This window comes from Talpa occidentalis, unplaced genomic scaffold, assembly GCF_014898055.3.
Source record: "Talpa occidentalis isolate TD23 unplaced genomic scaffold, MPIMG_talOcc4v2.1, whole genome shotgun sequence".
Lineage (NCBI taxonomy): Eukaryota > Metazoa > Chordata > Mammalia > Eulipotyphla > Talpidae > Talpa > Talpa occidentalis.
The window spans coordinates 110,373,700-110,398,185 of NW_026555331.1; the positions used below are offsets into that span (position 1 = coordinate 110,373,700).

The 24,486-nt window shown below is 35.7% G+C and overlaps 1 protein-coding gene across 2 annotated transcripts in view; it reads left to right on the forward strand.

Moving 5' to 3' along the window:
• The window catches only part of SEPTIN7 (septin 7), a 56,661-nt gene that overhangs the window by 17,953 nt on the left and 14,222 nt on the right, over positions 1-24,486 (forward strand). For both annotated transcript variants that reach the window (XM_037510191.2, XM_037510204.2), the window contains exons 3-9: positions 11-117; positions 12,721-12,821; positions 13,642-13,776; positions 17,642-17,759; positions 19,163-19,255; positions 20,248-20,344; positions 21,724-21,775. In XM_037510191.2, coding sequence (XP_037366088.2) covers positions 11-117; positions 12,721-12,821; positions 13,642-13,776; positions 17,642-17,759; positions 19,163-19,255; positions 20,248-20,344; positions 21,724-21,775 — 703 coding nt within the window. The remainder of the gene's footprint in view (positions 1-10; positions 118-12,720; positions 12,822-13,641; positions 13,777-17,641; positions 17,760-19,162; positions 19,256-20,247; positions 20,345-21,723; positions 21,776-24,486) is intronic.

Genomic DNA, 24,486 nt, shown 5'->3' on the forward strand with positions numbered 1-24,486 from the left:
TTTCTTTCAGGTGAATCTGGACTGGGAAAGTCAACATTAATCAACTCATTATTCCTCACAGATTTGTATTCTCCAGAGTATCCAGGTCCTTCCCATAGAATAAAAAAGACTGTACAGGTATGTATATTAATATTGCTATTTGATAAGCTGGAGTAATGTTGACACATGTAAAACATATGCTCTAATTTATTGTATTTGCCTTGAAGTAGGCTTGAAATTTGACTTTAGCAAATATAAAGTGGTAAACATTATTTTTAATAAAATAAAAATAGAGAAATGTATAGATAAATTATCTTTATTAGAATTTTCTAAGTTTGTCCTCAGCAACTGTCCAGTGATTACACTCTGATATAGTAAATAATACCCATAAAATTATGATGTCCATTATGGTAGCTACTAACACATATGTGACTGTTTAAGTTTGAGTGAAATTAGAAGAAAAAATTAAAAATTCACAGTCTTGGTTAAATATTACAAATGCTCCATTGCCACGTGTGGCAAGTCACTGTCATTTCGGTAGCACTGATGTATTTCTGCTATTGAAGAAAGTACTATTAGACATAGAGAAAACATGATTTGCAGAAAAGCCTTTATTATTTAAATATAGTGTTCTATATTAGTGGCATAATACCACATGATATTTGAATGTCAATAGCAGTTTGTTAAGCCTCCCAAACTATGTTGGGGTCTAATTCAGTGCTTCTTGATATTTAAGGTGCATTCAAATCATCTAGGGATCTTGACAGATTTAGTTTTTGTTCTTTTAAGACCGATTCCACTTTTTTTTTTTTAAGATTTATTTATTTATTTTATACAAGCACTGGGTACAGTCAGAAGTGCGGAAGGGTCAGAGAATTCACCAGAGCCATAGCGGGGAACAGAACAGGCAGACTGACGAAATACACTGCTGAGGGGAGCAGCAGGCATGGCAGGAGAGGTCTGTCGCACCATGTGGGACCCTGGCTGGCGGTCGGGGATCGAACCGGCGCTGCAGAGGCTGCAGGCAGCTTCGCAGCCCAGTGCTCAACCGCTGCGCCACCAGGGGAGGTCCCCGATTCCACATTTTTAACAAAATCCCAGATGATGCCATTGCTACTGACTGACTCTTGGATAACCACACTTTATTTTATAAAATGCTGGATACACTCTAGATTTGCATTGTCCAATATAGTAGCCAGACATGGCTGTTGAACTCTTAAAAATACATGGGTAGTCCAAATGGAGATGTTAACGCAAGTTTAAAATGTACCAAGGATTTTAAAGACTTACCATGTTTTTTAAAAAAAGTGAAGTATCTCATTAATACGTTTTTGTATTGATTACCTTTTATAGTGCTATTTTGGTGATACTGAGTTAAATATTAATTTTACCTGTTTGTTACTACTTTTCAATGTGGCACTGAAAAATTTCAAATTTACTTACATGGCTTACATTGTTTTTTTCAGTCAGCACTGCTCTAAACTCTTTTTTTTTAAAGATTTATTTATTTATGCATACAAGAGCTGGGGTACAGGCCAGAGATGCAGGAGGTTAGAGGATTCACCAGAGACAGAGTGGGGAACAGAACAGGTAGATTGACTGAAGTACACTGCTGAGGGGAGCAGCGGGCAAGTCAGGAGAGGTCTGCTGCGCCATGTGGGTTGCCTCCCTGGCTGGCTGGGGATTGAACTCATGCTGCAGAGGCTGCGGATAACCCCTTGCGCCAGTGCTGTCCTTTACCCCTTGCACCACCAGAGGGGCCCAGCACTGCTCTAATCTCTTAATTGAAAAGAATTTTTCGTGGATTGATGCAGTAACACTTAGCACACACTCAGTGAATAGATGAGTTAGTAGTTCTCGCTAGAACAGATTTTATTGAGACAATGATGCTAGAGCTGCATTGAAAGGATTGGTACTAGGGCCTTCCCGATGGCGCAGCAGTTGAGCTCTGGGTTGCGAAGCTGCCCGTAGCCTCTGCAGCGCCAGTTTGATCCCCAGCCGCCGGCGAGGGTCCTACATGGCACACAGACCTCTCCTGCCGTCCGCTGCTCCCCTCTGCAGTGTACTTCGGTCCTTCTGCCTGTTCTGTTTCCCGCTGTGGCTCTGGTGAATTCTCTCATTCTCTGTACCCAGTGCTTGTATAAGTAAATAAATCTTTAAAAAAAAAAAAAAAGAGTATGAAAAAAAAAATAAAGGATTGGTACTAATTATACCAGTGCACAAGATGGAAGGATCATTTGAAAATTCTGGACAGAAATTCATTTATATCAAACTGCAACATGAAGTTTAGTCATTAGATCGCTTAAGTCATTTTATGAATTATATATTTTATCCATATCTAATTATCATCACTGATTCTCTAAACTGTAAGACTGAATATTTTTCCTTTTTACTATACTAATTTTTTTACAGCTTATATTTTATAATTAAAAATACCTTTCAATAAAGAATTATAATAGGAAAGAACGAAGTAGCTACAGAGTCATAGTAAGAATTGGTTCTAGATCTGTTTAATAAAACCTATTTCTATAAAGTCCTAATTCCAAAAATAAATTTGTCAAACAAACAAATTTACCTAGTATTGATAGACCATCTTGTTTTGCCTACCCCCTAAACCTCCCTGCAGGTTTTCCTATCTAAATGGCACTCAGTTACTCAGAAACTTGGAGCTATACTTAAATACTTTATCTCTTACGCCACATGTAGTACACCAACAAATTCCATTAGCTCTACTTTCACAATGTTATCTAGAATCTACCACTTGCCTAGTACCACTCATATCTAGGTCATCATCTTTCTTTGTCCTGGATTATAGTAGCCTCCTCATTAGACTCCTTGATTTGATCACTACCTCTTGGCCACCATCTCTCTCGTTTTGAAAACTAAGCAAATATAAGTCTGTGAGTAAGATCATGTTGCACCTCTGTTCAAAACTTTTCAGTGGCTTCCCATTTCAAAACAATTTAAAAATTGTGAGAAGTAGTGTATTAGTTTAGTTGGGATATTTTAAATTTTAAGTGTATTTTGGGGGTTTGTTGCTCTTTTCTTGGTCTGTAAAGTCCTATAAATAAGTAAATTAAGTGGAGTGATTTTAAATAATTTTTGAATTTAGTAATCAATTTTGAAATTTAGTTGATTATTTTCATTTTGTCTTGAGCAGCATATTATTAAATTTAATTTTATTTACTATATAGATTGTATACTGAAAGGACACAGATTCAACTTTAGAGTGTGATGAATTTTTACATGTGTATTCACAGATTTTGATAAAGTACATTTCCAGCAACCCAGAAGGCTCCTTATGCCTTCTTAATTTTGCTATCCTTGAATTTCTTTTGGATACGCTCTTGTGTCTGATTTCTTTCACTAAGGATTGCCTGTGATATTTGTATATGTTGTATAGTTGCAGTTCCTTTTCATTGCTGTCATTTTTCCACTGTATGAATATAGTCATGTATTTAGTAACAATGGGGATATGTTCTGAGAAATGTGTTATTAGGCAATATATATTTTTTGTCATTGTGTGAACTTCATAGCATATAATTACATAAGCTTAGATGATTTAACCTGTTACACACCTAGACTACAGGGTGTAGGCTATTGGGACCACCATCCTATAGGCAATATTTCATGCTTTCAGTTTATTTTCTTTGATTTTTTTTTATGATGTTGAACATATATTCATTAACTGTTCAGATTTCATTAAAATGTTTTTTCCTTGTTAATGTTTCCTATTTTTTCCTGTTAATTTGGAGGATTTCCTTATGTAGGTAATGGTTCCTTACATTTCAGATATTGCAGATGTCTTCTTCCAGGCTATTCTTTGTTAAAGATGTGAGAGGTTCTCAATTTGTTATAATTCTTTTTACATTGGCCTATTTGCAAAATGATCCTATCTAAATTCATTTTACCTTTTACATTTCAAAAGTGTCTTCTTCCATTGTGAATGTATTTTGACTCTCCATGCCTTAAGAGCAAAGGAATAATTTATGTCCTAGAGTCATAACTCCTTAGTAAGATTTTTTTAAGCCAAAGAAGGATCTTTGTACCACTGTTAATCCTTCCCTTTTAAGCCAAAAGTAATACCTATAACTTCTGAGACCTGATTGACCCTGTGAGTCCCACAGAATTTCTTTCTTCATATTTCCATGTTACTTTTAAGTCTTACACTATAAAGGGAACAGTGAGGAACAACCTAAATCTAAACTCTTTTCTGCACTTACCCACTAGATAACATAACACATTATGGGCAGAACTAGAGTTATTCAGTGTAGTACAGAGTTGAATGTAATTATCTTTAATATTTGACTGGCTCTTCAGGAGGCTCAGTAATGAAGCAGATGATCTGCTCTTGAATGCTCACAAATTTTCTCCATGGAAAGTGGTTAGAAGTGTTGCATCTCAGCCCAGACATTTTAGACCAGGAAAAGTACACTCCAGAGTTTCAAAAGGCAAATTTCTGCAATTTCCCTAAACTGAAAGCTTTCTTGAATACTTCCAACTGTTAAAAAAGAAGAAAAGAATGGGTCTCCCCTGGTGGTGCAGGGGAGACCCATTGCAGCTGTTGAGCGCTGGGCTGCGAAGTTGTCCGCAGCTCTGCAGCACCGGTTCCATCCCCGGCCACAGGTGAGGGTCCCACATGGTGTGCAGACCTCTCCTGCCGCGCCTGCTGCTCCCCTCAGCAGTGTCCTCCGTCTGTCTGCCTGTTCTGCTACCCGCTCTGGCTCTGGTGAGTTCTCTCACCCTCCCGCGCTTCTGACTGTACCCAGTGCTTGTATAAATAAATAAATTAAAAGAAAAGAAAATTCTTCTCCTGTGATGTGACCAGCGGGGAGTGAAAACATCACAGTATCATAATCTCCATTAGCATTATTTATTTACAAAAGACTTACATCTTAATGAAGAAATTGCTTTCCATTCATAGTCTTGGAAGGAAGGAGAAGCTGTCTCCAGTAAATAGATGCTTATAAACTTTCCTGTATATCAGTGGTTCTGATGTAGTGAGGTTTTCAATATTAGATAGAAGTGTTCTAAGATTCATTCTTAACTTCCCGTGCTAGGCCTGAGGACCCTGAGGCTTTGCAGTTTTAAATGTGAGCTGACGTGTGTTTCAGAGTTCTTTGTACTAGCGTTTCTCAAATTTGAGTATGTAACACAATCATTTCTAAAAGGGATTGCAGAGTCCCTTCCCCAGCGTTTGCTGTTTAGTAGGTTTACAGCAGGACCCAGATAATTTGTATTTCTAGTAAGTTTCCAGACTATGCTGCTGCATGTCTGAGTGGTTGGTATACTTTGGTGTTTTGGCTTGCTGCAAACTGGTTTCATGCTTTTTCTCTGGGGAGAAAATAAGAGGAAGAACTGTTTTTCCTAGTTCTTTTAGAATATTTTAGAAATAGAAAACTTATTTTTATTTTTTCCAATAGACTGATTAAAATGAAAGGATGAAAAGAATGAACACTTGCATTCTACTTCATGTTCCAGTCTTAAATATGGATCCCCAGATTCACAAAAAAATTTAAGAAAAATATTACAATGTGATATATGGTAACAAATTTTTTACAGCTTTTTTATATTTGAAAATTTTTTAATTGTATTTGTCAAAGAAAGTTTGCCAACTATGTTTTTGGGAAACACCCCTTTATTCAAATCCGTTTCAATTCCTTTTGTGAAATGAGAGTGTTCACTTTTTTGTTGTGTTTTTAGGTGCCATCCCCTTTACAACTTATTTTCTTGGCCTGTGATGTTCTGTAAATCACTTTTGTAGATTAAATAGGTTCAAAAATTTTGAAGGTAAGAAAAGGTAAAAGCAATGAATCCTGTTCCTAGGATAATTTGTTATAAACTCTTTGAACTAATTTTTAATAATTTCATAATGTTTGAACCAGTCATTGATACAATAGACATCTGAATGCTTTTCTCATGCCAGTTTGGGAGCTACAGTGATAATGGGGTACAATCAGTGTTCTTAAGGATCTCACAATCAGGTGAAGAATATAATAATTATGATTTATGAGAAAGATGTTGCTATAAAGGTGCTCTCAAGAGACATACTAGAGATGTAATAGGAATGGAGGGCAAATGGTAGTAGGATAAGTGAGTGGTAACTGAGGCAGTGAGTGAAGATGTATAGCTATGAAGGAAGGACTGAGGCGGGGGATACTGAAAGTATTGAGACTTAGAGATAGTTTTGGTCTTTATTCCCCAAAAAAGACCTGAGAATGTTTATATGCTATGAGGGAGTCAATTCCTAAAAGAGAAGAAGTTGAAAATATAAAGGAAATTGTCTATACAGTTTCAAGATAATTTTAAAATTGAAAGTGGTCATTTCTCCAGCATAAATTGAGAAATTAACCTTAGGGAGAAAGGTTCTATTCTTCTAAACAGGAGGGAAGACTCAGTGTTGTTTCAAACTGGATGGGGATGCTTTCCTAGTAGAGATGAGGTACTTTGCTGAACATGGTGGGAGAGATAGCCTGGAACTTGGGAATAACATTACTGGAAATAGGAGAGGTATTATTAAGGGGCTTACCCAGCAGAAAATGGCATAACTGGGTTTAAGTCCTCACCTGTGTACTTAGGAATATAAGATCAAGACCTGTAAAAAGATACAGAGAGAAACAAGAAAAAATGATTTAACTTCACGTGGAATGAGCAAAAAAGGGAGACCTGAGAGAGAGAAGAAAATGTATTCACTGACACCTGGTCAGATGCTACCCCTGTCTGTCCTACCCCTAGATAGCATCCAGGATGCAATAGGAAGTCAGCCAAACAAAAGAGACTCCCATCTCCATCTTTTAGAAATTGACCTGGTGGCTCTACTCCATTCCTAGTTCCCAACGGCCCCTGCTCAGGAAGTCAGAGAGGTGGAGTCCAGAAGGCTCCAAAGCCTGAGTTGACTGTTACCCACTGACTTACATGTTGTTCCTTACATTATGAGACTAAGAAGCATATAAATAGATTAGCAGAGGGCCTCCCTGGTGGTGCAAAGGATTAAGATACAACCTATGAAACTATTTGCAGCCACTGCAGCACAAGTTCGATCTCCGGCCAGGGAGCTAACCCACGTGGCACAGCAGACCTCTCCTGACTGACCTGCTGCTCCCCTCAGCAGTGTATTTCAGTCAGTCTGCCTGTTCTGTTCCCCACTCTGTTTCTGGTGAGTCCTCTCACCCCCCTGCATCTCTGGCCTGTACCCCAGTTCTTGTATGCATAAATAAACCTTTAAAAATATAGATTAGGGGCCTCCCCGGTGGCGCAGCGGTTGAGCACTGAGTTGTGAAGCTGCCCGTGGCCTCTGCGGCACCTGTTCGATCCCCGGCTGCTCCCTGACCTCCGGAGGAGGGTCCCACATGGCGCGCAGACCTCTCCTGCGTAGGAGCGCCGGGTTCAATCCCCGGTTGCTCCCTGGCCTGCGGAGGGACGCGTGCAGACCTCTCCTGCAGAGGAGAGTCCCACAGGGTGTGCAGACCTCTCCTGCCGCCCGCTGCTCCCCTCAGCAGTGTGCTTTGGTCCCTCTGTCTGCTCTGTTCCCTGCTCTGGTGAATTCTCTCACCCTCCCGCGCTTCTGACTGTACCCAGTGCTTGCATAAACAAACAAACAAACAAATAAATAAAAAAAAAATGCCTCTAAAAAAATATATATATATATAGATTAGCAGAAAACAGGGAAATTCCTGTTGAGGTTACAGGTCTTGAATTTTACAGAACAGAAAGGTAACTGAGCTGGAACATTTTCATTAATAGAAAATGAAAGGAGTGAGGGACTTAAGATCTCAGTGTAAAGAAAAGAGAATGAAGTGTAGTAGTTTAGAGAAGAAGGTAGAGTTAGAATCTTTGGGTCAGCTTTCTTCTCAATAAACTAATTCTGGGTCTTAATGAGAAGGAAGTAATCTAGAGGCATTACCTAATCTATTGTTGGTCATTACCTCTTAGTTTCTTGTGGATAATGATGAAACATTTAAGGTTATGTTTGTCTCTTGACCCAATAAATAAAATAGATTTTATGTTTGAGCTAAGTGGAGTATCTCAGGCTGTTTAAAGTCTCTTGTAGAGGTTTGACTATAATGCCACCTCTTGAACAAATGTAGGTAAACTATTGACGGAATTTTAATCCTTGCATCAAAAATTAATGTGACACATTTTATTTACCTTAATAAATAGATATTAACCCTTTGCACTCCGAACCATTTTACGATTATTTAATTTCTTGTGCCATTTCAAGATAAAACTTCAGCGAAACGTGCATGTCTCAAAAAGTTGTGTTGAAATAACCTCAATTCCCTGTAATCACTAATAAATTGCAATGTCCCCTGAGAGGGGACATCCGAGTGATATGCTAGAATTCTGATGTCCCCTGAGAGGGGACAGTGGAGAGCAAAGGGTTAAACAGTGTAAGGGCAGGAACAGGGCACTGAGCAGGTTTTCTGATCCAGCAGACCTGGTAAGGAGGAGTCAGAGTCCTCAGTGGCTTTTGCAGGTATTTTGTTTAGATTTTCCAGGCACATGGCAGGCAAGGGTGCTGGGGGGCCAGGAGGCTGGCAGGCCTCCCAGCCCCCAGCAAATCCTCACTTTATCTGGGCTCTCTGGCGTTCTCTCTGCTTCTCTTCTTCTTCTCTCGGCTTCGTTTGTTCTTGGCTTCTGCTGGCATCCCTGTGACGCCGCCCTTATAAACTCAGTCTCTCAGCCCAGGTGTACCCACTTCAGGTGCCCGCCATCAGGTGTGCATTCGGGACCACAGGGTTCCCTCATCTATCCTAATTGGGGGGGGGGTGCGCACAGAAAAGCCTGATACTTTTACCTTATCCTACAGCAGTCTTTCAAAATGAAAGATATGAAGCTGTATAATAAATATTGAAGGTTTCATTTTTTTTTTTTTTTTCCCAGACTGAAAAGTGTTTTGCAAGGTGTACAGGTCAGGAAGACCAGGGCAGGTTTTCTAGGATCCAGCAGACCGGGTAAAGGAGGAGTCAGAGTCCTCAGTGGTTTTTTGCAGGTCTTTTATTGGGATTACCAGGTACACAGCAAGCAGGGGTGCTGGGGGGCCGGGAGGCTGGCAGGCCTCCCAGCCCCCAGCAAATCTTCACTCTATCTGGGCTCTCCGGCGTTCTCTGCTTCTCTCTCAGCTTCTGTTCGTTCTCGGCTTCTTGGCTTCTGCTGGCGTCCCCGTGACGCCGCCCTTAAAAGCAGTCTTAGCCCAGGGGAATCCCATCTACCTATGCCCACACCCTATTCCAGGTGCCCGCCATCAGGCATGCATTCAGGACCGCAAGGATCCATCATCTATCCTGATGGCGGGAGGGCAGAAAAGCCTGACATTTTTCCTTATCCTACACAAGGTTTCCGAAATCTAGGATTCCAAAAGAGGCCTCAATAAATTAATTATACATAAACAATATAATGGCTTTAGTTTTAGTTTTCAGAAACAGAGTTGAAAATGTCCTTGATTCATTCCTTTAATATTAATTTAATCTTAGAGAACTCTGAGTGATGCTATAAAATATGCTGTGACCTGCTTTAGTAAAGTGCATGGGAAAGTGGCCATTTGGAATAGATTTGTTAAGAAAAGTTTGAAATTCTTGGACTTGAACTAATTTGTTTTCCATGGATCCCATGAGAATACTTGTAAAACCAGATGATAGGATACAGTTGGATCCTGTGAATGGCACTAGTTTACAGTTATGTTTTTTGGATATTTTCCATATGTTGCTGCTTTCTTTGTATTTGACCATGTATAGTAGATACACAGAATTTCATGCACCAGATAAGAAAAACAACTTGTTGAACAGGCTCTTTAGAAGCATGTAAAACACGCATCTTAAATTTTCTTATGTCAAAAAGCAATTAAGTTATTAAAGTGATTTTTTTTTAAATAAGAAAACAAATATCTTAAGATTTAAGCTGTTGAGGTATGTGATTAGTATACAACCTATTAATGGAGGTAGAAATAGATTTTGTGTAGCAGTAAGAGATCCAAAAATAGTTTGGAGTAAAATTGGGAGAGGGTTCATGTGGAGCAATATATGTCATTTAAAAGAGTTATTAGGTAAAGTGGTGGTATGATTGCTTTGGGTATTTCTGGTTCATTGACAGTAATTATAAATGACCTGTATTTAGGAAGAGGATGGGGGGGAAGATCAAGATAAACTGAGTCATCAGATTTGACCAAATTGTCTCCCTGCCCCTTTTTAAAACCTGTATTGAGATATAATTGACATACAACCATTGTCCTTTGACTAGAAGACCACAGAATGAAATGTGAACTTCCTAAGCCACATAAGATAATACCACCTAATTTAATTTAATATCTTTTTAGTTTTGAAAATCTTAACACTGATAAGTCTGATTTCCTTAGTTATCTACCTCATAAGAATAACCTGGTGGGCCTCCCTGGTGGCTCAAGGGGTTAAACACCGCACTACGAAGCAATCTGCAGCCTCTGCAGCATGAATTTGATCCCTGGCTGGCCAGGGAGCAACCTACATGGCACAGCAGACCTCTCCAGTCTCCCCCGCTGCTCCCCTCAGCAGTGTACTTCGGTCAATCTGCCTGTTCTGTTCCCCACTCTGTCTCTGGTGAATCCTCTCACCCTCTGCATCTCTGGCCTGTACCCCAGCTCTTGCATGCATAAATAAATCGTTAAAGAAAAAAATAAAAAATAACCTGGTATCAGATATGATTTGTTATCTTAGCTATGTGGTGTGAAACAGCTGTCTCTGAGGCAGTGTGCATCCATTATTGATGCTGAAGATTACCAGAAAGTATTAGAACCTTAATTTATTGATGTTTACTTTTTTAATCTACAGAGAAATAAATGTTCATTAATATATAATGTTCAGGTGCAGATTGTACACATTTGCTATATTATTGTGCCTGTATTTGTGATACTCAAAATTTTCACTGATTGGCTCAGAGCCTTTTTTTTTTTAATTAAGTTTCTATTTAGTTTTATTTTTTTTTAAAGATTATTTATGCATAAAAGAACTGGGGTACAGGCCAGAGGTGTGGAGGGTGAGAGGACCCACCAGAGACAGAGTAGGGAACAGAACAGGCAGACTGACTGAAACACACTGCTGAGGGGAGCAGTGGGCGAGTCAGGAGAGGTCTGCTGCACCATGTGTGTCCCCTCCATGGCCAAGGATCGAACTCGTGCTTCATTGGCTGCGGACAGATCCACAGGCTGCGTCCCAACCCCTTGTGCCACCAGGGAGGCCCTGCTTAGAGCTCTTTTATATGTCTAAAAGAATGGAACCCATTCCATGGACATGAATGTTAAATCCAAGGCCATGCTTTCAATTTTAATAAATTTTTCTCTTTGATAATATGCTTTTAACAGAAAAAAACCCTTTGATTGCTATAGACCTCCGCACAGTCCGTTTTAGTAAGCATTAGTGACATGTGAATGTTTAATACAAATTAAGTGGAAGTGAACATTCATCTCCTCATAGTATGACAGTCACATTTCAATGTCGAAGTAATCACGTGGGCAAGTGACTACCATATTGGACTTGCAGATATTCATGTCAGAAAGTTCTGATAGTGCTGCTGTAGACTTTCTCACTTAGTGATTTTAGTTTCAGTCTTTTCATGCCTTTTCTTTAAAAAAAAAAGATGCCCAAAGCAAATAGACAACATCATTTCTGTAATCTCTACGGGTGTGCCAAACTTTTTCTACTCAAATGTAATTCACTTTTCCAAATTTTGTTAATATAAGTAGTTGAAGTTGCTTTTCACCCATCCATTATTACATTTTCCCCTTACATCTGGTAGTACTCCATTGGCACTGTCTTCTGGCATGCAAACTTTTGAATATGAGCCTCTTATGTTACCCTATTAGCATGTCTGCCTGGCGCCTCTTGGGTTAAGAAACACTTGATATAAATGTGTATTGAATGAAAGCCTACCTTTTTTTCTGGGGAAATTATTCACATTTTCTGTTTGAAACAGTGTTTTATCTAGCAGCAGCCTAAACCCAAGGTGAATGATTTATATGTTCTGATACAGAGCTTTAAGGTTATAGAAAGTCTTAAATTGTAGGAGGAACTATTACTTTTTCAGTCTAAAACCCTTTCTCAAATAGAACATTTTCATAATTCTGAAAGAGAACTGGAGATTGTAATCACAGTAGGGTTTCAACCTACAAGAATATATTTTTAAATACATGGACCTTTGCTGATTGCTTTGACCTAAATGTGCAGTATCACATTTGAGAAGAGAATTGGATCTTAGCCATGACATAAACACAAGTGTAAATAATTAAAGCTGTGCTGAGAAAGACTGGAAGAATGGTAAGATGGTTACTTGTAAAATTGGTTTGGACCAAATTAGATGCCGATAGCCCAGGAAAACATTTACTGTAAATAGTAGATTAGATGTATTTGTCTGATGAATCGAATTTGATCTCTGAATTACTGAACCATTCAGGTACATTGTATTATTAGATGTGCATTTAGGTTATAGAAGTATAATACTTTGGTATTATAGTAATTTTTAACTATTAGTTTTTGTTTTCTTTATGCCATGAGCTCACCAGTTACATACTTGCTTTTCTTTCAAGTAATTAGGACTTATAATATTTATAGTAGTTGATTCTAAAGAAAATGAGGGGTGGCATGGGTAGATTTAGTTTGGAGAAAGCTTATCGATTAGTTTGATCAGCCCTCATATCCCTATCTTTTATGCCTTGTAGGAAACATACATATGTGTAATGTATGGTGTTACTCTCTGCATCAATGATTCTTACAGGTGGAACAATCCAAAGTTTTAATCAAAGAAGGTGGTGTTCAGTTGCTGCTCACAATAGTTGATACCCCAGGATTTGGAGATGCAGTGGATAATAGTAATTGGTAAGAAGCATTTGTCATCATTGCTTTTCGTTATATTTGGGCTGTTGGGGTGATTAGACTTTTCTGTGCTTATACGTTTTAAAAGTTTTCATCTTAGCAAAGATATTGAACTTTAAGTGATATGACTTGGATTCACATACCAACTTTAAAACCACTTGATAATGTTGCATAAGTTCTTTGAACTGATTTTCTATAAAATGGAAATAACACCTATCATAATTATTTTGAAGACAATGTCTGAAACAATTTGGATACAAGGATTCTTAATTGTAAAAATTTTCATTTAAAATTTAAATATTAAACCTGATTTTAGACTTTAAGTTTTTTCATAAGTATAAGTGAAGAAAATATCCATGACATTATAGTCAGAAATAGCATCTTAGTATATTATAAGCATTATTTACATTTCCTTGAACTCACTGGTTTTGAAGTAACTTTCTGTCAACCTTTAAAACACCTACGCAACTTCATCATAAGGATTTTGAATTGTTTAAAGTTGTTTTTTGCTTGAAAGTACTACTTGGATATGATTTTCACATTTTGTTAGTGTAGATATCTTATCAATGCAAATAACAATTTAGTTGTGTTTTGACTCCAAAATTTTTTTTTTCATTTGGAAAGGTTAGAAATAAGGAATCAATATTTTTCAATATTAATTCATACCTGAAATTGAATCACTATATGTAGAATAATTTGAGATATCTTCCAGTGGTTAAGATTGGTTTGTCTGTTTAATAATATTATTACCCTTGACAGTCATCAGTTTTATATTATACGTAGATTTGCAACTTAATTTTTTTTTTTAATCTTTGTTCTATAGCTGGCAGCCTGTTATTGACTACATTGATAGTAAATTTGAAGACTACCTAAATGCAGAATCTCGAGTGAACAGACGTCAGATGCCTGATAACAGGGTGCAGTGTTGTTTATACTTCATTGCTCCTTCAGGACATGGGTCAGTACCATGATGCTTTTGATAACTCTGTTGTTTTTTATTACTCAACTTTGGGAACATAGTTTAGTTAGTAATCTTTAATCTCTGTGGAGTACATTTTGACTATACCAATTGTAAAGATTTCCAAATTCCGTGTAAAAATGATTTATAAAATACTTTTTAAGACCTAGTTAAGATAAATCATAATAATGCTTCTTAGTTTCATATGCATAGGAAGCGGTGTTTCCACCATGGTTTGATGTCTCATTGTGACTACTTCGGTTTACTTTTTTGACCACTCTGTCATTAATTAAATAAGGAAAAACAGCCCTAACAATTCGCTTAGGCATAATCTTAGAAACTACAAAGATGTCATTTACTGTAAATCTGATAGAGAATATCTTAAGTGCTAAAGTTTTCATGTGTCATTTCTTTCTTCACTGAATTGATTTGGCTTCTGTTTCACTCTATCATAGTCACATCATTTAAACTACTTATTAGGAGTAAAGTAAACACACACAGACACACACACCACACATACACCCCCCCCCCCACCACCTGTTACAACCAGCCTGTAACTGCCTTTTTTACTGTTTGTGCTTTATGATTTTGAATAGTTATATATCACTGTCAGCTGCAGCTATTTGTAATTCCTCTTCACTCTTTTTGTTTGGGTAAATGACTTAGCATAACTCAGCCACCTGATGATTATAAATGTACTATCATTCCACAAAAGGGAGCTGGACTATTGCATAGCATCAGACTAAAGAGCATTGTCACTAACACCCAGATTACAGTAGTGTGAACCAATTCCATCATAAAAATACCTTTCTGATCTATTTTCTACTTCTGTCCAACTTTTTGCTAGAAGGCCTAGCACTCATTATCATTGTTTTGGTTGAGCAGAAAACCTTAATATATATCTATTTTTCTTTCTGTCAGGCTGTAGTGGTGAAAATTTTTTTTTATTTCTAATACCCTTCTACGGTATTTTCAGAAATTTACATATTTAAAGCTCAGGATTGACTCAAATTGACTTGTTGACTTAAAAAGCTCAAGAAAAGTAAACTCAAAAATATAATACATTGTATAGCTTTTTATGAGTCGTTGTGTAGCTTCTTCCTGAATTTATATTTTGTTATCATTCTAGTATAACTTGTTAGGGCTTTTTCCTGTAAACCAACTGAGTAAAATCTTAATCTATTGTTAAGCCAGTAAAAATCTGTCAGTTTATATTCAGTTTTGTTATTTTAGATCTTTTGGACTTCCTCCAAGATTTAGTCATTCTCATGAAATCACATTCCCCCTGTTTCTCTGGGGGAAAATAGTCTTTAAAATTGCCTGAGAAATAATTTTTTTAAAAGGAAAAATTTTTGATATGATTAAAATGATATGTAATGACCATTCTTGTTTGTCACAGAGGTAGAAGTTCAAATGATTTCCTATGTACAAAAATGTGCTTTTGAATAGTTTCTCATTTTAATAATTATTTTTAGAAATGGAACAAAGGTTTTGCCCATAGGTTTGTGCTACTGTGGATTAAGTTAAAGAATATGACACTGAATTTTATCTAGCATTCCAAATACCCTGCTCAATACAGACTGAAATTCCAGGCAGTCTAATAAATGGTCAGGGATTTTCTGTCTTACTAGGTAGTCCCTGGATTCCCTTTTCAGAGGGATCCTGTTTTTGTAGTAATTAAAATTGGTCTAACATTGTATTTTCAGCACCCCACCCCCACCCCAGCCCATCTCACCTTAGCCCACCAAGTGTCATCTCTGAGCATAGAGCAAAAAGTCTTTATTTCAGCTATTTTTACTTTAGTTTCTTTGTTCAGTGATTGGTAATTGCTATTAAAGTTAAAAACTGTCTTGGAACTTGAATCTTCAAATGTTGTTTTTATCCTTTTGAATATTGATTGCCACTTTAAAAAATCAGTTTTATATATGGGGTTTTTTTCCTTAGTAACATGGGTTATAAATATTTGTTGATTTTTCTGTAGGTTTGAGGTTAACTAGCCTTTCCCTCTAATGTGGGTTTATCTTCTAGAAATTCAATGAAGGACTTTCTGTTATTTGAAACAACATGTAAAAAAGTAAGATTTATTGGAAAAGAACATGAAATAAAACTAAATGGACAGAGGAAACATTTCCAACAGAGTATAATCTACTTGCAAACTAAATGTTTTCTGCTGTTGACATTTGTCAGCTTCTGAAATTTCTATTCTGATTTAAAAGGGCAAAGGTGGTTTTTCAGGTTTTTTTAAAGTTTTAACTTTTTTGTCTAAATTTTAATTTTTGAACTGATATAAATATTTATTGATCCAGTTGTTTTATATTTAGGAAATTGACTTCTGTGATTTTCCTGTCATGGTTATTTTTAATTTTCTTTCTTTTCGAAAGATGATGTAGCCTAATAAATATTTAGCAAGTGTTATTCTACTTTTAAATATAAAATCTTGCTAATTTTAATTTTAATAAATTACATTAAATGCTTTTAAGATTTAATGTAGTAAGTTACATTAAATGCTTTTAGACTGATTCTTATCTGTATATAATTACTGATGAAAAGAAGCAAAACATCTTTTTCAAGGATGGATAGTTTTTTTCAGTTAGCACTATAGAGGAGCCAAGGACATTGTTTACAGATAACACAGTGTTATTCCAGCTATACTCTTCTTTTCTATAATGGTTCCTATTTTCTAAATACCAGTATCAAATTGCAAAGAATTAAAAATAAGGAAAATTATTATAGTATCTGTTTTTACTTTCCTTACTCCTCCCATCTTTTTGCCGGTCAGTGTCACAAAGCTGTAGTGTTATTTGTTAGCAAAGAGTATAGTTAGTAAAGAGCAATAATATTATTTGTTAGTAAAGAGTAATACCTCAGTCACTGAGTCACAGTTGCCATAGCTTTGTATATACACTATGGTACTCTTAAGAGAACCCTAATAAGAACTTTGTTTTAAAATATAAGTCAGTAAAATTCATAGCAAAATGAGAATTTTAGTCCATTTTCTCCAGGTTTTATAATGTTAGGAAATACTACTTTCAAATGGTATTTCTGTGCAGAATATTCCCAGCATCTTTATTTGTGTGGAACATTAAGTTTATAATAAATTCCTAGGTGTTAGGAATTTATTTTGTTTTCCTTTAGAGTAATTCATGGATGTAAGAAAAAATGACAGCAGCTTACTTTTGTCATCAGCAGATATTTGGACACCTTCTCAAATTTTATAGCTGTTCTAGGAGTTGGAGATATAGTTGAATGCTACAAAGCTCTTGCTTTGGAAGATCTTTGAGTGAGAAGATGGGAAAAAATAAACAAGTAGGCAGTCACTGTATTGTAAATTACAAAGATGCGTAGTCTTAAGTTTGAGAAAGATTCCTATAGGAAATTAAAATTGTAGGCCAGGTTCTAAAGGATGACTAGGAATTTGGCAGGCCAAATAGAAGGGTGATGGGAATGGAGCATGAGGCAAGGCAAGGCAGAGTGGTTACCTTGTGGTGCTTTCAGAGGACCATGAGAAGTTCCAGACTTAATGTTTATCCATGTTGCTGTGAATGGCATGAGTTGCTTTTTTTTTTTTGGATTGCTGAGTAGTGTTCCATTGTGTGTATATACCACATCTTCTTGATCCAGTCATCTGTTTGGGGGCATTTAGGTTGTTTCCATATTTTAGCTATTGCAAATAGTGCTGCCATAAACATAGGAGCACTCCAGTATTTCTTGAAGAGCTCTTCTACTTAACTATCACTGACCTAATTTATCTTCAGAGGGTGTTTCTGATAAGTAAAGTAGTTGTAATATACTTAATTTAGCATTGGGGATGTGAAGATTCTTCTAAATTAATCACTTTAGTCATTTTAAATATTGTTTATTTCAGACTTAAACCTTTGGATATTGAGTTTATGAAACGTTTGCATGAAAAAGTGAACATCATCCCACTTATTGCCAAAGCAGACACACTCACACCGGAGGAGTGCCAACAGTTTAAAAAACAGGTGACCACAATGAGCTTTGAAACTTAGGTTTTTCATACCATTCATGATTTTTCAGTATAGTATGTTGGAATGTATTTTTCTTGCTACTTCACTGTATTGTCATTTATACTGTATTAAAAATAGCACTTGAAAATAAGCTCTGCCTTTTCTCCCCCAGTTCCTTGTCCATTTAAAATTTTAAGGCTATTTTAGATATTTTTGTATTGCCTCTACCAAGACCTCTATCCACACCACCTGCGATTATTTTGTTAGACTGAATTCCCCAGGAGAGGACTACTTTTTGAAAGGATCTCATTATTTTATGGTTCTCCTCCCCGCCCCCCGCTCTTTGTCATGGAGCTCTTCCAATAAAATAACCAAATTCCTTCTATAATAGGTATGTTTGTTTCAGTGACTTGACATCATTGTCCTTTTTTTTTTGGACTTTTATTAAAGACAGAGGTTTATTTTTTCCTTATCTTTTTAAATATATTTTTACATCTTATGAAATATTTGGTCAGTTTTTGTTTAGGGACTCTTCACTGCTTCTGGGACCCTTGCAGTGAGAGTAGGCCTGAACCATCCAGTACAGTTAGGAAGGTAGTTCTTTGGTATATTAGCTATTTATTATGAGTTTGAATAGGGTAGGTAGTGGAATGTTATTTGGATGTCTATATTCTGTTTAGAATATGGGTTAATTTTGGACAAGATTAATTTGAAGTAGGTCATTTCTGATGTTATTAATAAATTGTCTTTTCTCCCCAGCACCCCACTCCCCCACATTCTCCCTTATAATGTCTTAATTTCTTAATTTATAGGGTGTACTTTCTCCTGTATGCTTGCCAGATCTTGTATCTGTTGCTCCTTAATTTGTTTGTATGCACATATATGTGCAAGAATATTTTCTAATCAGTATGCAAATTTTTCCCCTGGAACAAATGCTATACTTAGTTTTACTGGCTTTTGCTAAATTCTACTAAAACTTTTAGGTGAGCTTAAGCTCTGTTGATTTAGTTGAATAAAATAGTTGGGTAGAATTTTACCTAGAAGAAGAATCTCAGTCATTATAAATAAATGAATGACCTAAAGCCATGATAGTAGAAATCAACTAGAGAAATCCCTTCTGGAAATTTACATCATTTGTATAATTCTTGATATTACAACTATATGATTTTGACACTTGTGAAATAATTGGATTTTGTCAATGGTATTTATATAACAACAATCTTTAGTTAAAAATAAAAACAACCAGAATAGTATTTTGATTTTTGTTTACAGCTTTATATCACTGAAATATTTAGTGAAGAATCTAGAGCTGAGGAGTTATGAGAATTTAAATAGAGAATTATAAAAGTAAAGCTAATGTTAAGAAAAAAAGCTAATATACTGATTATGGTGTGGCACTCTTCTTGCTGTCATTTTAGATAATGAAAGAAATCCAAGAACATAAAATTAAAATATATGAATTTCCAGAAACAGATGATGAAGAAGAAAATAAGCTTGTTAAAAAGATAAAGGTAGGTTCATTCTCATACATATACTGAAATGCTTTGGGACCTTAAAAGCCATTACAAAATCAATTGGAGAGACCACAGATATCATTAGCTGGTTTACAAGGGAGATTATTCAGTGTTGAATTCAATTTGCAATTAACTTTTTCATAAGTCATTTATGGAATAGTAGGATGACATAATTCCCTCATATGGTTTTTGATAACTGATTTCATGTTATGTAATTTTCCCCCTTAAAAAATGGCTAATGAAAAGGGAGAACATTCATTATTAGGCTGTATTATGGTTAATGTTTGTTTTTAAGACCCTCACAAACAAATGATGTTTTGTCCTTTTAGAAAAACCAAGCAAAAGTTTATGCTATCCTAATTTTATGTGTATTTGACTTATAAGTACCTGGAACCCAATAATGGTATCTTGATTGATGGTGTTAGGTAGACAAACACTTATCTGGAAATAATGAGCTGTTTGTGACTGAGTAATGAAGAATTTCTGAGATATTATAATGTAGTCATATATTTTATTCTTAATAGATTTCTGGAAGCTACAAGAATTTTGAAAGGTACTCGGTTAGCTTGGATGAATACAAATCTAATCCTCTCAAGTGGTTTCTATCAAAGGTAGAATTTAGCAAGCATAATATTCTCTGTTTCTAGGGTTTGTGATTTGGTAGCCAGCGTAGTCACAAGCTTTATTTTTTCCTGCTAACAGCCAATATACTTTTTCACCTTTAAAAATTTTTCCAGTCTAAAAAATTTTTTTCCAATACAGAACAGCATTTTTTTTGGTATGATTTTTTTAAACAAATAATTTGATCAGCATATGTCTTTAGTATTCTTAAGGTTTCAGAGAAAATGAAGTTTTATTCATTATTTACATTGGTGATAATGCATTGTAATAGCAGGTTACTAAATGGAAAGTTGTGATCTATGTAACTTCTTTATTCTTGAAGTTTTGAGGACTGAGATATATTTGAACAAGAATACTTTGTTTTATAGGACCGTTTACCTCTTGCTGTGGTAGGTAGTAATACTATCATTGAAGTTAATGGCAAAAGGGTCAGAGGAAGGCAGTATCCCTGGGGTGTTGCTGAAGGTAAGATTTTCTTCAGTGAATGGCTTTTTGTAAGATGTCACAAGTGTCAAAATTTTTGCATTTATAGTAAATAGTATAACATGTATACTGCATTGATTTAGGCTAGATTTTCAAAGATTTTAATTGTTTGGTATAGTCTCATTTCCTTGTAAGTATGTTCCATTTTCTCAGATTCTGTATCCTCCTAAGTCAAGCAAGTATGTGTTAAATTCTAATGTAATACTTTAGTAGTCACTTACATTGTCCTCTATCCTCCCAGCACTGCCCCATCATTAAGTCTGTTCTTGTTATCTTTACCTTGGGTCCAAAGATTGCTTCCAGAGAATCTAATGAAGCTTCTGGAATTGCAAAAAATGTTGGAAAAAAGGCCTTTCACTTTTATCTGAGTCTCAGATGGGTCTGGAACCCTGAAAAATGATTGAGAACAACTTTCAGAAGCCCAATCAAAGGAATCACAGTCTCCTTTTCTTTGCATCGCATCTTTAGATTAAAACAATTTCGTTATTAGGAGATCCTCTTCTAATTTTGTAAAGTATTGTAAACATCAATAAAATATTAGTTGCAGCATCAAATCTTAAATAGATGTGTATATTTTATAGTGGCTTTACATACTATTTAATCTGTGCTATAAGTTACTTGGAACCAAGATTGAGCCATGATTGTTTTATCTGTTTGTCAATATTGCTTCAGAAAATTCTATCAGTTTTTGTTACTATTGTGTGCTATTCTAAGTTACTGTTCTTATCATTGACTTTCCCCACTAATAACCTTACATTCATTACTAGCTCTCTTTCATTGTCAAGTAACCTTCAGTTGCTGAGCTCAGGTTTTAGAACTTTTACAGCCCTTAGAAATAATGCATTGAAAAATTCATTCATATTTCTAGTTTTTTTTTGTCTTCCTCCCCTGTCCTCCCTCCCCCACCAAGAACATTCCTGTTTGTGCTAACATTTTAAAAAGAAAAAGAACCTGGAAGTTCTTAACTTTTCATTCTGATTACCTTAAGCAGGTTTTTCTAAAGTGATTCCCCCTGCACTCTCAACACTAAATTTTTTTAATGTATTTTACTATGGAATAAGTAAATATTGTCTACCAATATAGAGAAATACATGATCTCCCCCACTCAAAATTTCAAAATTGTTCACTTTCAGATTACTCATTTGTTAGGTTTACATATTTTATCATTGAGAATTAGACTACAGTAAAGTAATATAATTTACTTCTCTTGCACTCACAATGCTATTTAAACCTTGATTTAAAAAAAATTGAGCTAAGCTATTTTGAATATTTTCTCATTGTTACCACCAACTCCCCATTATAATTCCTTTAAAATACTAGGTTTAATGAAACTAATGTGCGTTGTCTTTATTTTTTTATAGTTGAGAATGGTGAACATTGTGATTTTACAATTCTAAGAAATATGTTGATAAGGTAAGTGTGATCAGTAAAAAAAATGCCAGTTTTGTCTTTCCTTAGAATTGGACAGATGTATTTTTTTATCTTCTATAAATATTGCTAATTTAAATTGGTATTTTCATTCTGGCATTGAAGTAAAACACTGTGTAGAGACAACTTGGTACTTTAGAGTTGTAAACAAAAATGCAGAAGAAGCTGTTTGTGGCTAGGGATATATAGGAAAATGAGTGTCTTTATTATTATATTTTGTGTTGGGCTTATACTAAAAGAAGTCTGGAAAGTAGAAAGAAAAAAACACTTGTTCTTCTATATGAAAAGCTTGGGAAAACTGGAAGGGAAGGCTAGGTTTTGAATCAAAAGCTAGACTTTGAATGTTAAAAGGTACCTAACCTGGTAACTGGTGAGTGGGGTACTTTTTGTACTGGAACACAGTGAACAGAACCAATCTTCCTCCCAGGCCAGAAAACATTACTCCTATAATGTACCTTGTGCACCTGATGAAAGAGAAGAAAAGCCTGTGAGAGCAGAACATTGAGGTAATCTTGACTGGAGGACCAGGGCTTGAATTAGAAAAGCAGCAGCAGAGAGGAAGCATAAAGAAGGAATTTAATACAACTGGAGATGTTAGTGGACAGGGAACAGAAAGGGGCTCACAATGATCAGTGTTTTCATTTTGAGACTGAGTCCTTCCTTTTGCCACCTCATACCCTTTCCCCACTTCTCTATCTTCTTGATTACTTCTCCAGACTCTCACTTTGTATTCTCCTCAACCTCCAGTTTTGAGTTACCATCTAAAATTTAATGTCTATTCATTTTCATACTACTCTCTACTTTCCCAAGAATCTCTTTAGCTATGTGGAAGTAGCAACATACATATTAATGATATTTAGAAACCATGGAAGAACTACAGGGTCATTCTTAAAGTGAAGGGATAAATTTGAGTCAAATGACTACCTCAAGATAGACTAGAGATGAGAGTGAATTGTGAAACCAGAGATTGCCATATAAGTGGTTTTGCATTTTCAGTAATGAAGTACATGATTTGGGTTGATTTAGCAGTTGGGGTTGCCATGCCTCACACAGTGGGACAAGAGTGATTACATATGAAAGGGTTTTTTGAGAATACAATGCCTTTAAGTTGTATTACAAATTGCTTTCAGTTCCAAAGGTGTGACTTCAAAACCAACTGAAATGTGTTATTTTATGATATTATATATGTTGGGAATGTTTCACAAATATTAATTACTCTTGCACTCCCTCAGATTATATTCTTTTCCTAAATTTTGAATCTGTTACTTGCCAAGTGCTTAATACACTGGTATTCTAAAACTTCATATTATGTATTTTTTTAAAATATGCAAGCAGTTACCTTCATACCTAAAATACTATAGAAGTAGAGGCTAGTTATGAGTCATAAACTAATACATAGATACCTACTATGTACTACCTATGGTGAGAATACGAAAGATGATGGCATGTTTCTTGTAAAGGAGTTTTATGATACAAGTGGAAAGGTTATATATGATGTCACTTAAAACATATAACAGTACCAAAAAGTGAATGACAACGAAGAAGATTGTCATAGGGTAGAGAAGCTTGACTTCAAGTCTGGGAAGAGAGCTCCTAGAGCAGTGAAAGTCTTTAAATTTGGAGAGCCAATGACAAATTTGCATGAGTTTTTCAATCCCAGCCAGTCCTGGACATGCTAGGACTAAGGAACTCCCTGCCTGACTGAATTGGAGACTGGTAGAGCTTTAGGTGTAACGGTAGTGATCATAGAAAGGATAAATTCATCAAGAGACAGAGTATAGAGAGATGAGATTTACACAAAACCCAGACTTAGGACTAGAAGGAGTAAAATACCATAGCATTGCATGGAAATGTTAGATAGTAGGAGAGGAATTGAACATGACATTCTGTTCACAAAGAGGAAAGTAGGAATAAATCTTTTCCAGAGATCAGGAAGAATAAAAAAAAGTACATGGTTATTTTTGTCACCAGAAGAGAGTTATGGTAAAATGGTAGACATAGAAGATGGCAGATGGAAAGAATGATGAGGAAGGGAGTATCAAGTGATACAGAGCACTACCATGTCATGTGTATCAAAGAATATGGTATTGATAAAGAATATCCATAGAGCAGCTCAGAGTGTCTTTAGTGTCTTGAACCATAAAGGAGAGGTAAAATTACCTCATATATATTGTATAGTTTATCTCATTTGTATTGACTTTATATATGATAAAAATGCTATGAGCAAAAATTATTATACAAAATACCTCATTAGCTGGACTGTTTGAATAAACTGAACAGTACTCTTAATTTAAAAATTCTGTAGTTTGGATCTAACGTCATAGGTGGTCACAGTTACCCTCAAGTTTAGTAAAAACCCAAATATTGATAATATGCTAAAAGAAAAGCAATTTTTTTAGGTTTTTTAGGTTTTCAGTGGGAGCTAAACATTTTCCCTAGTAAAAGAGATATATACTGTAAGAATGAGTACTTTTCTTCACAAATGTCATCTTTCAGTAACTGTGTTGAGTGTATTTAATAGCTCTCAAATACGCATTTGGAAACTAAATTTCCACTGGGTTACGCTGGCTTATTGTATCTTGCTGTGCCATGAGTGTAAATGAAAACTGACAAATGCCATTTTAAGATTAGTCTTATTGCTTAAGTCTGAAATTTTTGTTTTGATATAACTTGATGCTTATATCAAAATTTTTTGA